Source organism: Scophthalmus maximus, chromosome 1, assembly GCF_022379125.1.
Source record: "Scophthalmus maximus strain ysfricsl-2021 chromosome 1, ASM2237912v1, whole genome shotgun sequence".
Lineage (NCBI taxonomy): Eukaryota > Metazoa > Chordata > Actinopteri > Pleuronectiformes > Scophthalmidae > Scophthalmus > Scophthalmus maximus.
Window position 1 is genome coordinate 31,052,666 of NC_061515.1, and position 16,698 is coordinate 31,069,363.

The following is a 16,698-nucleotide window of genomic DNA, read 5'->3' on the forward strand; positions in this document are numbered from 1 at the left end:
ACAGAAATTTATCTTATCCTTTTTCATTTATTTTCTTAGAAACTGTATTGAAGATAAATCTCCTCAAGAGAAGAGATTTATGTTCATGTGCTGTAATAAAAACATAAAACGTTGTTTTTTTGTACCTTGTATTAAAAAGATTGAATCAATGTGATCAGTGATCAATATGTGTTTTCTTTTATTATCAAACGATACGAGGTCGTCACACAAACACACACAGAGACTTAAATACAATAGGAACAATCATGTGATTAAAACTTGATAATAAATGAAACGCGTGTTCGTCAGGGAGGTGGAGAATAAAGTTTTCATACAAAGGGAGTGTGTCAGGTGTCGCTACGCAGCAGGAATGTGTCGGAAGACGAAACACTCAACACGTAATACAGAAAAAGAAAAACAAAGTGATGGATGAAATGTTTTTTGGCTTCTGATGAAGAGTCGTTAAATCACTGGAAACAGTTTAAGGCACAAAATCTCCCAATATATCAATATCATGGACAACTTGTGTCGTTTTGCTTCTTTATGCTTCTGCAGGTAAAGACACAAAGTGGCCATAAGAATGTGGACACGTCTGAGTTCGTCTGGAGGCTCTAGTGTCCAAAGATAGTTTGAGAACTGCAGAAAAAAGATGAACAACAACAACAACACAACTCTTACGACGCCTCCTCTCACTTTGAATTTTGTTTATCTAAATATCTTTCTTTATGCTTTTATTCCATTATATTTAATATTGTGTCATTTACTTTTTTTATTTCTGGTTTTACTTTATCTTGATCGTAGTTTTCCGGCCTGTAGTGTTTCCTCGTTTCAAACGTATAAAGATTTGCTCACTTCCTATTTACTGATTTTATTTTGTAAAGGACATAAAAGTGCTTTACTAACTAAAATCTGATGGACAACATTTTCATTTTCTTCGTCAGTTTTAAAAAGGGAAATTTGGCTGGAAATCGAATCAACGGAACGGCAACATGCAACAGGCTTCCATCGGCCAATCGTATGTGTCCGAGCTTTTTCCAGGAGTAACTTTTTCCTGCTTTGTGAAGGAAACTGAGCTGTGAGAAAATCCCTGACCGGAGGAATGTGTCCACGTACTTATGGCCACATGTAGCAGGAAGCGAGGTTCCTCCGGTGAAAATGGCGACGTGACGTCAAACATCGAGTCGCTGTCGTTTGACCTTTTATTTGGATTTTTATACATTAGGAGAAAAAACAAAAACATTTTGAAGGTGTAAAAATCAACGAGCAGAGAATTAACGGTTTCACAATGTCGAGCTGCTTGTGTTTTTTTGGCACTTTGTCACCTCGAGGTCACAGGATGCAGCAGCGCTTCTTCTTCTTCTTGCCGCTCGGCCCGTTTTTGTCTTTGCTCTCTGACAGTTTCTTCTTGCGGACTTCACGCATGAGGTCGAAGAAAACCTGAGAGGAGGAGAAGAAGAAGAAGAAGAAGAATGTTAACAGGCAGTTTCCCTGCAGGAGAAGTCGAGTCCGAACACGTCGTGATGTTTCAGGAAGCAGAATCTCTGCTCCGAGGTTTGATCCACGTCTGTTCAGGAATTTAATAAAAGTCTGTTTTTATCTGTTTGTATGTGAATTCTTGAGCTGCGGCCAAAAGTCTTATCAGTTGATTCGCGAGTCAGAGTGAACGTTAAACGAGGTTTAAAGTAATTCCCTGAAGAGTTTCTGAGGAATCGAGAGACGGACGAAACAAAATGTGGGGAAAATTAAGAAACGTCCTAAAAGAACTTTGAATAAATGAATCCAACAAAAGGATGTTACCAAAAACCTGCACGGAAAACAGAAAAGTGGTAAAAACAAATAAATAAAGTTTGATCATCTTAAAGTTAATTGACAACTTGACTTTAATTTGAACAAACTTAATGAATTCACTTGTGTTTATTTTCTTTTTTCATCGTATAAATTAATTCAGAAATGACTAGAACTTTTCAAAAGGAAATTTAATTTAACTCAAGCTTCATGGAAACTTGAAAACAAACTTATTTTGAATGATTTTTTTCTGCGATGAAAGAAAATAAGATGAAACGGTTCAGTAATCGTCTTTAAAGACGCCACGTCACACGAATCCTTTCTGGCTACGGAACCAAAGTCATGATCCTTCCTGGCTACGGAACCAAAGTCACGATCCTTCCTTGCTAGGGAACCAAAGTCACGATCCTTCCTTGCTAGGGAACCAAAGTCACGATCCTTCCTTGCTAGGGAACCAAAGTCACGATCCTTCCTTGCTAGGGAACCAAAGTCACGATCCTTCCTTGCTAGGGAACCAAAGTCACGATCCTTCCTGGCTAGGGAACCAAAGTCACGATCCTTCCTGGCTAGGGAACCAAAGTCACGATCCTTCCTTGCTAGGGAACCAAAGTCACGATCCTTCCTTGCTAGGGAACCAAAGTCACGATCCTTCCTTGCTAGGGAACCAAAGTCACGATCCTTCCTTGCTAGGGAACCAAATCACGATCCTTCCTTGCTAGGGAACCAAAGTCACGATCCTTCCTGGCTAGGGAACCAAAGTCACGATCCTTCCTGGCTAGGGAACCAAATCACGATCCTTCCTTGCTAGGGAACCAAATCACGATCCTTCCTGGCTAGGGAACCAAAGTCACGATCCTTCCTGGCTAGGGAACCAAAGTCACGATCCTTCCTTGCTAGGGAACCAAAGTCACGATCCTTCCTGGCTAGGGAACCAAAGTCACGATCCTTCCTTGCTAGGGAACCAAAGTCACGATCCTTCCTGGCTAGGGAACCAAAGTCACGATCCTTCCTGGCTAGGGAACCAAAGTCACGATCCTTCCTGGCTAGGGAACCAAAGTCACGATCCTTCCTTCCTAGGGAACCAAAGTCACGATCCTTCCTGGCTAGGGAACCAAAGTCACGATCCTTCCTGGCTAGGGAACCAAAGTCACGATCCTTCCTTGCTAGGGAACCAAAGTCACGATCCTTCCTTGCTAGGGAACCAAAGTCACGATCCTTCCTTGCTAGGGAACCAAAGTCACGATCCTTCCTTGCTAGGGAACCAAAGTCACGATCCTTCCTTGCTAGGGAACCAAAGTCACGATCCTTCCTGGCTAGGGAACCAAAGTCACGATCCTTCCTGGCTAGGGAACCAAAGTCACGATCCTTCCTTGCTAGGGAACCAAAGTCACGATCCTTCCTTGCTAGGGAACCAAAGTCACGATCCTTCCTTGCTAGGGAACCAAAGTCACGATCCTTCCTTGCTAGGGAACCAAATCACGATCCTTCCTTGCTAGGGAACCAAAGTCACGATCCTTCCTGGCTAGGGAACCAAAGTCACGATCCTTCCTTGCTAGGGAACCAAATCACGATCCTTCCTTGCTAGGGAACCAAATCACGATCCTTCCTGGCTAGGGAACCAAAGTCACGATCCTTCCTGGCTAGGGAACCAAAGTCACGATCCTTCCTTGCTAGGGAACCAAAGTCACGATCCTTCCTGGCTAGGGAACCAAAGTCACGATCCTTCCTTGCTAGGGAACCAAAGTCACGATCCTTCCTGGCTAGGGAACCAAAGTCATGATCCTTCCTGGCTAGGGAACCAAAGTCACGATCCTTCCTGGCTAGGGAACCAAAGTCACGATCCTTCCTTCCTAGGGAACCAAAGTCACGATCCTTCCTGGCTAGGGAACCAAAGTCACGATCCTTCCTGGCTAGGGAACCAAAGTCACGATCCTTCCTGGCTAGGGAACCAAAGTCACGATCCTTCCTGACTAGGGAACCAAAGTCACGATCCTTCCTGGCTAGGGAACCAAAGTCACGATCCTTCCTTCCTAGGGAACCAAAGTCACGATCCTTCCTTGCTAGGGAACCAAAGTCACGATCCTTCCTGGCTAGGGAACCAAATCACGATCCTTCCTTGCTAGGGAACCAAAGTCACGATCCTTCCTTGCTAGGGAACCAAAGTCACGATCCTTCCTGGCTAGGGAACCAAATCACGATCCTTCCTTGCTAGGGAACCAAAGTCACGATCCTTCCTGGCTAGGGAACCAAAGTCATGATCCTTCCTTGCTAGGGAACCAAAGTCACGATCCTTCCTTGCTAGGGAACCAAAGTCACGATCCTTCCTTGCTAGGGAACCAAAGTCACGATCCTTCCTTGCTAGGGAACCAAAGTCACGATCCTTCCTTGCTAGGGAACCAAAGTCACGATCCTTCCTGGCTAGGGAACCAAAGTCACGATCCTTCCTGGCTAGGGAACCAAAGTCACGATCCTTCCTTGCTAGGGAACCAAAGTCACGATCCTTCCTTGCTAGGGAACCAAAGTCACGATCCTTCCTTGCTAGGGAACCAAAGTCACGATCCTTCCTTGCTAGGGAACCAAATCACGATCCTTCCTTGCTAGGGAACCAAAGTCACGATCCTTCCTGGCTAGGGAACCAAAGTCACGATCCTTCCTTGCTAGGGAACCAAATCACGATCCTTCCTTGCTAGGGAACCAAATCACGATCCTTCCTGGCTAGGGAACCAAAGTCACGATCCTTCCTGGCTAGGGAACCAAAGTCACGATCCTTCCTTGCTAGGGAACCAAAGTCACGATCCTTCCTGGCTAGGGAACCAAAGTCACGATCCTTCCTTGCTAGGGAACCAAAGTCACGATCCTTCCTGGCTAGGGAACCAAAGTCATGATCCTTCCTGGCTAGGGAACCAAAGTCACGATCCTTCCTGGCTAGGGAACCAAAGTCACGATCCTTCCTTCCTAGGGAACCAAAGTCACGATCCTTCCTGGCTAGGGAACCAAAGTCACGATCCTTCCTGGCTAGGGAACCAAAGTCACGATCCTTCCTGGCTAGGGAACCAAAGTCACGATCCTTCCTGACTAGGGAACCAAAGTCACGATCCTTCCTGGCTAGGGAACCAAAGTCACGATCCTTCCTTCCTAGGGAACCAAAGTCACGATCCTTCCTTGCTAGGGAACCAAAGTCACGATCCTTCCTGGCTAGGGAACCAAATCACGATCCTTCCTTGCTAGGGAACCAAAGTCACGATCCTTCCTGGCTAGGGAACCAAAGTCATGATCCTTCCTTGCTAGGGAACCAAAGTCACGATCCTTCCTTGCTAGGGAACCAAAGTCACGATCCTTCCTTGCTAGGGAACCAAAGTCACGATCCTTCCTTGCAAGGGAACCAAAGTCACGATCCTTCCTGGCTAGGGAACCAAAGTCACGATCCTTCCTTGCTAGGGAACCAAAGTCACGATCCTTCCTTGCTAGGGAACCAAAGTCACGATCCTTCCTGGCTAGGGAACCAAAGTCACGATCCTTCCTGGCTAGGGAACCAAAGTCACGATCCTTCCTTGCTAGGGAACCAAAGTCATGATCCTTCCTGGCTAGGGAACCAAAGTCACGATCCTTCCTGGCTAGGGAACCAAAGTCACGATCCTTCCTGGCTAGGGAACCAAAGTCACGATCCTTCCTTGCTAGGGAACCAAAGTCACGATCCTTCCTTGCTAGGGAACCAAAGTCACGATCCTTCCTTGCTAGGGAACCAAAGTCACGATCCTTCCTTGCTAGGGGACAAAAGGACTCATTTGTCTGCGGCGTGGAGCCATCGGAGTGAGAGCGTCATTCTCACACAGAGAAAATAACAAAAAGCTTGTGACTGCGCTCGTCTCTGCGTTCACGTACCTTGTCAACGTTGGCTCTCGTCTTCGCCGACGTCTCCACGTACTGGACGCCCCACTCGTTCGCCTTCGCCGTGGCCTCCTCGGCGGACACGTGCCGCCGCTCCTCCAGGTCCGACTTGTTGCCCACGAGGAGCAGAGGAATGACCTCCTCCTCCTTCACCCGCAGGATCTGCTCCCTGACACACACACACACACACACACACAGTCGATGAGTTCAGACGAACGGAGTTTGGAGGTCGTCAGGATGTAGAGGACACTGGCCTGACCTGAACTCGGACGTAGCTGTGAAGGACTCGTGCTCCGTGATGGAGAAGACGAGCAGGAAACCCTCGCCGCTGCGGAAGTAGTTGTCTCTGATGGCGGCGTAGTCCTCCTGACCAGCCGTGTCCAGGATGTCGATCTGCACGTCCTCGCCGTCCAGCACCACCTTCTTCCTGTAGCTGTCGGCCTTGGTGGGCTCGTAGTCCTCCACGAACTGGGAGCGGAGGAGAAGAAGAAGATGGTTAGATGGCGGGAAACAGAGAGCGAGCGGCGTTCGTCGGGAAAGGGGCGTCGCTGAAGTCTCACCTCGTCGTACATGAACTGCAGCGTGAGCGCGGACTTCCCCACGCCGCCGCTGCCCACCATGATCACCTTGTGTAGGACCAGAGAGGTCTGGTTCTTGTTCTTGCCAGAGGCCATGACTCTGGTCTACGTTGGTGCTGCAGAGACCAGAAGAGACCAGGAGGGACCAGCAGAGACCAAGAGGGACCAGCAGAGATAAAGAGGGACCAGCAGAGACCAGGAGAGACCAGCAGAGACCAAGAGGGACCAGGAGAGACCAAGAGGGACCAGGAGAGACCAAGAGGGACCAAGAGGGACCAGGAGAGACCAGCAGAGACCAAGAGGGACCAGGAGAGACCAAGAGGGACCAAGAGGGACCAGCAGAGACCAAGAGGGACCAAGAGGGACCAGCAGAGACCAAGAGGGACCAAGAGAGACCAGGGGAGACATATATATAAACACACAGATGCAGATTTGTACAACAGCTGATATAAAACCAACACAGATTCATAGCACACAAACATACATCCAGGTATATCATAACATCTCCACTCCATCTTTATTTACCATCTATGATAAATACTAATAAAAACCATGAAATCGAATATTGTATATAATATTTCTATAACCATATTTCCTTACCTGCCAAACTCTTAAAGTGCTGTCTCGCAGGCCTGCAGCAAAAACATGGATTTATTGATCATTTAAAATCATGACATCACAGTAATGTTGTCAGACTGGATATTTTTGTGAATTTAGAACATTTAAACCAAACAACTAAATGATTTAGAAGAATATTGTGATAATAATAATTATCAGAGACATTGAATATATTAAACAATCTGGATTATGTGGATCCAGACCCGGGGCCTCCAGTGTGAAGGGCCCTGTGATAAAGGCCCCGTGTAAACACACTGAGGTCACCTGACTGTGACCTTAGAACAAGGACAGAGTCACGAGCTGCAGATCATAACTCTGTGATTGACAGGTCGATAATCAATAACCTCAGAGAATCGAACACATCGGGAATAGATCGATAACACCTCACAGAGTAGATATAATCCCGCCTGTCACCCCCCCCCCCCCCATCTCCCGCCTTCAACCTCAACTCCGCCTCTGATTGGACGAGGCGGTGAGCCGTGCTCCTCCTCATTGGCCGCCCGGGCTGTCAGTCACCGCGCCGAGAGCTAGCTAGTTGTAACATTCACAGATGAACGTTTTCTCTCCCTCCGACACTGAAACGAGAGCTCCGCTTTCAATGTGCGGCTCTTAACGAAGTGCGGGACTCACCCGCTCACGTGTCTCTGCGGCGGCCGCGGAACAATCCGCCATAAAACGACGAACACGCAACTTCACCAAGTTAAACCCGGAGCCGCTGCCCCACCTTGTACCCGGACTCTACCCAAGATCGTCTCTGTGCGCGAGGAGCAGCCGCTCCGAGGAGGAAAACAACGGGCCGCCAGCAAGCACGACACGAACCACACAAACTAGGAAGCCGGGAAAAGCACGGAGTGATACATCTTACTTTTTTTTTTTTAACTTCCTCTCAGATAATATTAACAGGAAATGACGTCACGGAATTCCTCATTTTTATCTGTGGATTAATTTATTCATACTTTATTTATTTACAGATAAAAAACGGATTAATGTATTTATATTTTATATATACACATAAAAAAACAACTGTATTCATATAATGTATTTACAAAAAATATTTATGTTTATTTATACGTTTATTTATTTACATATCATACAACTTTTGTTTAGTTTAATATTTGTTATTTTAGTCGTATTATCTCCAAAATAAAAAACAAGATGTAGAAAAAGAAACCTTCAAGGAATAAAGAAAATTAATTCTGACATTTTAAGGTTTGATAAAGTTCATACAAACTGGTGTAATTCCCACATGTGGACCGAAGATGGCGCTGTTTCATCACTTTGTACAGACGCTGCTCACTGACCAATCACAGCGTCTGAACCGAGGCCTAACCAGCTACACTTCACGTCCCTGGATTTGTCTGTAAATCACATTTGATCAGATTCAAACTTCAGAAAACATGTTTTTATTCTCGTTGCATGTTTTATCGATAAATTAAAACTTTGTAAACTGTCAGAAGTAAGAATTCAGAGGATCGGAGCAGAGTGACGGGAGAGAAACTAATGTTGTTTTACTTTATGATAATCACCAGCTGCAAGGTCAAAGGTCACCTGCTGCCTCCTCTTGTGTGCAGCTGATTTGTTTTGGAGTTTTTACTAACAAATGTGCGGGACGTCCTGTCGGGAGGAGGAGACACTCACCGGTACAAGCTGCTGCACGTTTGTGCGTGTGGATGAATAATTATGATTCAGAATCTGTTCAATAACACAGGGATTAAAGTTAACACCAACTTGTGGTAGAAACATTAACAACTGGTTAAAACATGCTCACAGGCGTGTTCAGGACTCATTCAAACAAGTGTCCACATACTGATGGCCACAGTGGCTCATTACAAGAGGATTCACTGATTGTGTTTCATTAAATGTGTTCAGTGTTTTACACTCACCTGACCTCTGACCTCTTACATAAGCGCTGGCATCAAAATAAAAGATTAAAAATTTAAATACAAGAAGAAGAAAAGGGGTTTGAGTTTGATTTCAAAGGTCAAAGTTCATTCATAATAATTCAATGATATAATATTCAATCATATAAATAATTTTATTTTACTTTCAGTACTTTTTTTTATTCTTGTGTAGTTTACCTATATGATGATTTGTAGGTTGAACTTGATGAGTATTGTTGTATTAGTACTTTTACTTGATGACTTCAGATATTTAGAAGTTTTTATCATCACTCAGAGCAGGAATATAATCTGGGATTACATGTGAAACCCCTGTGATTTCTCCTCGGGGAACTTCATTAACACCGCCCCTCCCTCCCCTCCCCTCCCTAACCCTCCCCTCCCTCCTCGCTGACCACGCCCACCTGATGGTGACCCCCTCCTGTATATAAAAACTTTTCGCGGTGTCGCGGCTCCTGAGTCTCACGCGTCAGGATGGAGACGCTGCTCGTCGGTTCCCCTCCCGCTCCTCCTCATCCTCAGCTGCTGCTCCTTCTGAATTGCGCATCGGCACTCCGGCAGCGCCACGGCGGGACTCACGTCCAGCACAGTTTGGACTGAGTAGAGAACCGAGGAGGAGGATGATGATGATGATGATGATGACATCTCCGTGTCCGTGGAACAAAACCAGGATGGACTGAAGTTTGAAAATGTTCCAGAGAGATTTGTCTGCAGCTCTTCTCGGTGTGTGGAGGAAACTTTAAGTTGATATGATTCATGAAACCAGGACACGTTCTCTGATGCGTTCTGCGTAAAGCTGCTCCTAACTCCAGAGCCCAGAGCAGCCGGGACACGGGTCCAGAGCAGCCGGGACACGGGCCCAGAGCAGCCGGGACGCAGAGGACTCTGACGGGCGGTGGACGATGTGATGAACAGGTCTGAATGATGGAAATAAACTGCATCCAAGTGCGTCAGAGCTGAGCGCAGCGCCGTTACGCATGGAGACATCTCGGCGCTGAGAGGAGTGTTTCACCTGCTCATACTTTTATTTTATGACTTATTTTAACTCGAGCACAAGAAGGGAACAAGTTATTCTACTCCTCCTCGAACAGAAAATGAGGAGCTGTCTCTTCCGACTGGCACTCTTCGTGGCTTGCGTCCTCTCCATCCGCTGCACCGCTGCGCCCGGCACCGAGGCGGAGGCGCACACGGCGTCCCGGGATAGTACCTGCGCGTCCTGCGGCACCGCTCAGCCGGAGGACCCCGAGTCGGGCGCGGTGCACGTGGACTTCCTGGAGGCGGTGAAGAGGCACATCCTGAGCAGGCTGCAGATGCGGGAGAGGCCCAACATCACGCACCCGGTCCCGAAGGCGGCCATGGTGACGGCGCTGCGGAAGCTCCACGCCGGGAAGCTGCGGGAGGACGGGAGGGTGGAGATCCCCAACCTGGACGGACACCCGATGAGCAACGAGGTGCTGGAGGAGAGCTCCGAGATCATCAGCTTCGCGGAGAAAGGTGAACAAGCATCACAGTTTCACCTGATTTACATTGTTGCTTCTTTTCAACAATGCAAATCTGTTTATTCCACCAGAACAAATGAATCCCACATCTGATTTACACTTTGTCAGATTATCATAATAGGAGTTGACAGGATGTTTAACTGAACAAAAAGTCTGAGTTAGTTTTTATAACTTTTATAACAGAATCAGAAACAGAAACACACGTTTTTACTTTTAATCAGAAACATCACCTTCAAACCTCAGAAAGAAAAACCTCCTGAGGTTGTTGATCCTCAGAGTTTGTCTGGATTAAAAGCAGCAGGTTGTGTTTTTACACACACACACACACACACACACACACACAGGATACTTGTCTTCATTAAACTCGGTGTGTGTGAGACGTTTGTTGTGTAGCCGGTGAATCGGGGACACACAGGGCACATGTGTGTGTGTGTGTGTGTGTGTGTGTGTGTGTGTGTGTGTGTGTGTGTGTGTGTGTGGTTACACACTGACTGAAAGAGAACCAGCCCAGAGAACAGGATGATGTTGACCAGATGTTGATGCACAGGCACGATAACCCGCCAAAATAAAAGCAGAGGCCATGTGGAGCTGCAACCTGCTCCTTGTTCTGAGACACTGGAGGTTTACTTTATCAGTTTGTAAATATGATTTTCCAACTCTGTTCCTTTTCTTTCATCACGTCAGTTGTTGACTGATTTAGTGTGAATGAAAAGTTTGTGAAGTTGTTTACACTTCAGAGTTAAGGTCAAAGGTCGGGATTTTCCAGGACTTTATGTCTGATGACAAATATGGAAAGAGGATCTTAAAAATCATAAGATGTTTGACAGTGGAATCTGGATCTTACTGCGTGAACGGACCCTGCTACTTTAATGTGCTGGAGAGAAAGTTGGACATGTGGGACTTCTGGCTCTCGCCCTGGTTGTTGTGTTCACTTTCCTAGAAAACACAAATCTAAACTCTGCTCGGTGTCGGCCGAGGTTTGCTCCCCGCTGGGAGCCTTTTAGTTTCCCATGTTTCTCTCTGTGGCCGCTGTGTTGCAGGCCTTCCACCTCGCCGTCGCCTCGCTGCCAGTTGGCTGCGCTGCCGGCGCTGAGCCGCTGCCAGCGGGGACGTGGCGTGGCGTCAAGCCCTCCGAGGAAACAATTCACTCAGGGGCGCCTGAAAGGAGCAGGGCTGAAAATGATCAACGACGCCACCTGCTTCGCCCACGTGCGTCCGTCCGTCCGCTCGCCTCCGACGGCGACGGCGCTCCAGGGAAACATCTGCTTTCCACGTGGACACACGGCTCCTCCTCAGGACAGTTACTCTGAACATGTGTGTTCATTTTGACACGTGACCCCGGGTCATTTATCTCAGTGTGTGTTGTCGTATTGGAGCTTTTGTGTGTCTGTCATGTCCTTGTGTGTTATGAGTGTGTGTGTGTGTCTCCGTGTGTGTGACATGGCGTGTTGTGTTGAATCCGTCCCCTCAGTCTAAGGTCAGAGCTTTTGTGTCGGCCGTCGTGCAGCCTGAATGCAGATTGACGGCCTGAACCCTGCAGCCCGGCTCCACATTAGAATTCACTGTGTGTGTGTGTGTGTGTGTGTGTGTGTGACCACAGGCTCTGTACTGTATGAAAACACACTGAGGCTTCACTGTGAACGATGTCGCTTCGTTAGTCCACTGCCACGACGTCAAACTGTCAAAACTTCATCTGTGACGTTTGGAGAAAATCCATAAAAAAGATCCAGATCTGGATCCGAGTCGGTTCTTCGGTCCAGTTGTGTTTGCTGCTCATGTTGTTTGCCGCGTGTTCGAAAGCTCCAGGTTCCCGACAGTAAAACAGAGGGAGAACTCAAGGGCCCGTTGAGCTGCTGTCGACTATATAAAATGATCTTCATCTTTTCACGTCACTCGTCATGGACACGCAGCTGTTAGAACTCTCTCTTTGTCTTTGCTCTTGAAGAAGTTCTCACCTGTTTGCTCTAACAAGGAAGATCATGTGATGAAGCTCCACAACAGCTCCCAATGGACCAGAGGATAGAGAGTTTTTTCATCTTTATAATCTCTGATGTTTGTGGATGAAAACTCAACTGAACTCAAACTCAAATTTAACAAAAGCCACTGAACTTTTCATTCATTTACATAATTATACCAAGTTAAAAAAAGGACAAATTAAATGAATAGAGTTTCTTCCACTTCACATTGTCTTCAACGTCAAGTGGAACAAACCAAATTACCAAGTTGGTAAACATTTCATTTTTCAGAGCAGGAAGCAGCTGAAGAATAAAAGTCTTTTTACTGTAGTTTTAAGTTTCTTTAAAAATGTAATAAAAAAGTTGAAAAAGCCACAAAGACGTGAGCTGGGAGTCGACATGATGTCCAGTTGGTAAAGTGTCTGGACTCTGTTGTGGATGAGATGAACCCTCTCCTCCTCGCGCAGCAGCAGCGGAGCACGTCTCTGTTTGATCCCTGCAGTTTAGAGTAAGTGAGCGAGTCGAGGTTTTAGTGGTTTGATGGAGCACGTGGTGACGGACGGATCCCACCCACGCAACCTGCACCTGCAGCTCATCTCCAGCTGTGTTTGCGTTGCGCAGGCACTTAAGCTGCGTCGCTCGTGATCTGTTCGCTGCCTGGACGACAGCGCCGCTCTAATCTGCAGCGGCGTGTGATCTCACATCCGAAGCTGCTGAGTAACGACGGGGAGATCTCCCGTCTCCTGGTGGATGAGCTCATGAAGTCGGCTCCTCCTGGTGACCTCCTGGAGCCTTCTGCTCTGCAACAGACTCCAGTTCATCCGCTGGACATTCTCACTGCCTGGGACCGTTCTCAGAAGCAGCCAGAGCTTCTGAGAACAAGCTGTTTGTCGACAGTCAGGCTCCATCACATCTCATTTTCAGGCTCAGGACCTTTGCCCCCCCCCCCCCTCACTTTCAGCTGCTCCCTCCGGCTCTCACTCCACCTTCAGATTGTTTGGTTTTCAAAATGTCCGGTGAGTGAATATGAAATGATTCAGTCAATCGCTCTGCTGTGTTTCTGTTCCTCAGATGATCTGGTGACCTCCAAGTCCAGCCTGTTCTTCCTGATCTCCAGCGAGGGGAACCAGAACCTGTTGGTGGCGCAGGCCACCCTCTGGCTCTACTTCAAGCTGCTGCCGTCCCCCGCGGAGGTGCGTCCGAGGCGGAAGGTGACGGTGAAGGTGTACTACCAGGAGCCCGGCCTGGGCAGCAAGTGGAACCTGGTGGAGAAGCGGGTGGAGCTGAAGCGCAGCGGCTGGCACACCTTCATGCTGACGGAGGCCGTGCGGCTGGTGTTCGAGAAGGGCGACCGGCGGCAGAACCTGGACGTGCGCTGCGAAGGCTGCGAGGCCGAGGGCGTGATGCCCGTCCTGCTCAACCACAACGACGAGTCCCACCGGCCCTTCCTGGTGGTGCAGGCGCGGCAAGCCGACAACAAACACCGCATCCGCAAGAGGGGGCTGGAGTGCGACGGCAGCAACAACCTGTGCTGCCGCCAGCAGTTCTACATAGACTTCCGGCTCATCGGCTGGAACGACTGGATCATTGCGCCGTCAGGCTACTTTGGGAACTACTGCGAGGGGAACTGTCCGGCCTACATGGCCGGCGTCCCCAACTCGGCCTCGTCCTTCCACACGGCGGTGGTGAACCAGTACCGCATGCGCGGGATGAGTCCGGGCTCCATGAACTCCTGCTGCATTCCCACCAAGCTCAGCACCATGTCCATGCTCTACTTTGACGACGAGTACAACATCGTGAAGCGGGACGTTCCCAACATGATCGTGGAGGAGTGCGGCTGCGCCTGAGCGTCGTTCATTCCCGCTTATTTAAGGTGGAACTGAAGAACTTCACGATATCACGACGAAAGATACATATACAAACAGAATATTTATGGCCGATGGAAAAAACATGTGCACACACAACCTCATCCACACATATCTACACACCCTCATGTACGCCTGCACAAAAAACTTGTATATATATTTATGTTTGTTGATATATTTTTGTTATAATCTCTGGTGGAAGACTGTTTCTGTTTCCTTCAAAGGGACGAAGTGAAGAATTCTCTTCCGAATCGGTAAATATCCACTTTTGAAAACAATCAATGTCTGAAGTTCTTCACTGAATCTCTGAGATCGTGAGGATCTGGTTTGTTCAAGTGTTCCAGACTCACATTGACCTTCTGGCCTTTACAAAGCAGCATCATGTGATGTAATCCTCTGCTGTCAGCCATGTTGTTAGAGTAGGTGAGAAGTCGTAGGAAGCCTTACACCAGTCACAAAGACGCTCGGGGTTCCAACACTTGACCACGTCTTCACCAACGTACGGCACTTCGGCCTCTCTGTCCGAGACAAACAGACACAACAGTCAGACGCATTCCTGAAAATAAACCAAACAGAAAAGGGATCCGTCAGACGTTCCCTGTGTGTCCACACCTGAATGAATCCTCCAACCTCCCAACCAGAGACACACGACCGGTTCATCGACCGGTTCATCGACCGGTTCATCGACCGGTTCATCGACCGGTTCATCGACCGGTTCGTTCCCCTGATCACATCCTCTCACACGTCTGGAATATTCTCTCTCTGTCCTTAAGCCCAATTTCTCAAGCGATTCCTTCAGAGCGTTTCCCTCAAGTTGGTTTTGTAAATTACAAATTTGTGGACACGATCTTCTGATTTCCATCCTTCGAGTTAGTTCCCTTGAACCCTCCACTGGATCTTGGACAACAACACTGACTGGGACGCGGTGCCGACGAGGTGGCCCTCTTGTTTGAGGGACTGGTGTCAACAGTCGGACAGTGAGTCCAGCCCGGTCCACCATCCATGTTCAATCCCACAAATCCTCCAGAGGTTCAGGATCTCTTTCTTTCTCCAGAGGTTTTGGCTTCGCCACCTTTCCACTCTGGACTATGACCACACATCGATCCGTCCTTGTTGGGATATGACGCACAACAATAAGGTTCTCCTGAGGCCCGGGGGTTCGATACCCCCAGTTGCTCAAATTAAATAAAAAACACATTCTCTCATTTCAGTCAGTGAAAAGTTGCCATATTGCTCAGTTTAGTGACGGTGCAGCTTTGCACACTTTGATAGCACTTGCAGATTGAAATGCCTTTAACGAGTCCTACGTGGCGCCGCCGCCCTCGGTCCTTCGAAGAGGAAACAAGTGCCGCACGAGCTATGCAATGTATAGAATTTACCCAGAACACCATACGAGCTGAACTTAGAGCTCCAGTGACAAACTATCACCAATACTTGAAATGTGAGTGTGGCGAGCAGGGGGCGGGTCGGGCTTCGGCTGGGAGGAGCAACAGAGACCCAACCATCGGACGATTCAAGTTCATCTCTCAAATGATCGACAACAAGGGAAGACGTTTCCAAACCATCCAACCTGAAAATGTCTCTGGACGGAGCTTGTGGGCGGGCGATGGACGACCGGACACCAGGTTCAGAGGTTCTGGTTAAACAAAACCTTTCTGTTGACTCGTTTAGCATCGAACCAAGAGAAGACTCAGAGTTCTACCGACATCTGGTTCCATTCGAAATCTATTAGGTGTTTTACTTTTAGAAAAAGGTGAATATTCTATAAACAACAACCCCAATAAACCAGGTCCCAAAGGGTCATGAGCCAAATTGAACAAATCAATGAAGTCGACATATGAATATATCTTTCTGCCTTGGCGCCGTTGTCCGATGGAACGTGGCACGTGTGAAAAGAGGCTAACAGCATGTGATGCACGGATGGTCTAAATGAATGTGTCCCGGGGGAGTTCCCGTCGTCGGCACCCTAACACACTTTGAGACACACTTTCCGTCACTTTGAGATGATTCCAGGTTGTTGCTCCCGGCTGAAACATCCCGCTCACGGCTCCTCGTCCCGTCCACGGAAATCCTTCGCCTCAAATCTTGGTTGTGTCTCTCACGGTTGTTAGAATATTTGCACTGAGGACTAGTAATAAGAAAAAAATGAAATCAATAGAAACTGCCATTGAATAAAAGAAAGAAAAAAAAGAAGCTATTTTTATAGAAGCAAAAATTGAGCTCTGTTCAAATGTATGAAACCTAATCATGGAACCAAAGAGGCCGAGAGGTTTAGCTATTGATCTCCTTCTTGTTGTAAATGACTTAGTGACAGTCACGAGGCCTAAACACTGTATCAGGGTATAATATCAGTCCATAATCAGCTTAATCTCTTTTCTACTTTGTACCTAGACATGGAATATTTCATATTTTTTCATCAAATTACTTAAATATTCCTAGTTTTTCTTTCTTCTTTTTCTTTGTTAGCGCTTGTTCCAGAATCATTTAGGGTAAAGCACGCGCCATCTGATCCCTGTACAGTCGATGTAACATATGAATATGCTTTTTGAAATATTTTGTTCTTTGTTATTGTTGGAAAATAAATTTCTTATTACCGAAATGCACGGACGTGTTGTTGTGTGTGGTGAGACTGC

At 47.5% G+C, this 16,698-nt stretch overlaps 2 protein-coding genes across 4 annotated transcripts; one reads left to right on the forward strand and one right to left on the reverse strand.

Annotated features, from left to right (window-relative positions):
• Positions 1 to 154: 154 nt before the first annotated feature.
• LOC118295368 (ras-related protein ralB-B-like) lies at positions 155 to 7,688 on the reverse strand. 3 transcript variants are annotated; one of them, XM_035621724.2, is made up of 7 exons: positions 7,479 to 7,686; positions 6,831 to 6,862; positions 6,213 to 6,346; positions 5,912 to 6,120; positions 5,647 to 5,821; positions 1,302 to 1,416; positions 155 to 1,175 (listed from the first exon to the last, which is right to left on the reverse strand). In XM_035621724.2, exons 3-6 carry the CDS (start codon positions 6,324 to 6,326, stop codon positions 1,309 to 1,311), a joined length of 606 nt encoding a protein of 201 aa, XP_035477617.2. In that variant the 5' UTR covers positions 6,327 to 6,346; positions 6,831 to 6,862; positions 7,479 to 7,686; the 3' UTR covers positions 155 to 1,175; positions 1,302 to 1,308. The 3 variants fall into 3 exon arrangements, with proteins under 3 accessions (XP_035477617.2, XP_047193037.1, XP_047192995.1); XM_047337081.1 differs by having other exon boundaries at positions 155 to 1,416; positions 7,573 to 7,688; XM_047337039.1 differs by having other exon boundaries at positions 155 to 1,416; positions 7,479 to 7,684.
• Positions 7,689 to 9,215: 1,527 nt separating this feature from the next.
• On the forward strand, positions 9,216 to 16,664 carry LOC118313975 (inhibin beta B chain-like). Its single transcript, XM_035639999.2, has 2 exons — positions 9,216 to 10,240; positions 13,272 to 16,664. Exons 1-2 carry the CDS (start codon positions 9,778 to 9,780, stop codon positions 14,045 to 14,047), a joined length of 1,239 nt encoding a protein of 412 aa, XP_035495892.2. The 5' UTR covers positions 9,216 to 9,777; the 3' UTR covers positions 14,048 to 16,664.
• The last annotated feature ends 34 nt before the right edge of the window (positions 16,665 to 16,698 follow it).

Excerpts from the sequence above, each read along its gene's own strand:
- LOC118295368 (XM_047337081.1), bottom strand. The coding sequence starts at position 6,326 with ATGGCCTCTGGCAAGAACAAGAACCAGACCTCTCTGGTCCTACACAAG. Across the intron at positions 6,121-6,212 it reads TGCAGTTCATGTACGACGAG|TTCGTGGAGGACTACGAGCC; the intron begins GTGAGACTTCAG and ends CTCCGCTCCCAG. Across the intron at positions 5,822-5,911 it reads ACAGCTACGTCCGAGTTCAG|GGAGCAGATCCTGCGGGTGA; the intron begins GTCAGGCCAGTG and ends TGTGTGTGTCAG.
- LOC118313975 (XM_035639999.2), top strand. The coding sequence starts at position 9,778 with ATGACTTATTTTAACTCGAGCACAAGAAGGGAACAAGTTATTCTACTC. Across the intron at positions 10,241-13,271 it reads CATCAGCTTCGCGGAGAAAG|ATGATCTGGTGACCTCCAAG; the intron begins GTGAACAAGCAT and ends TCTGTTCCTCAG.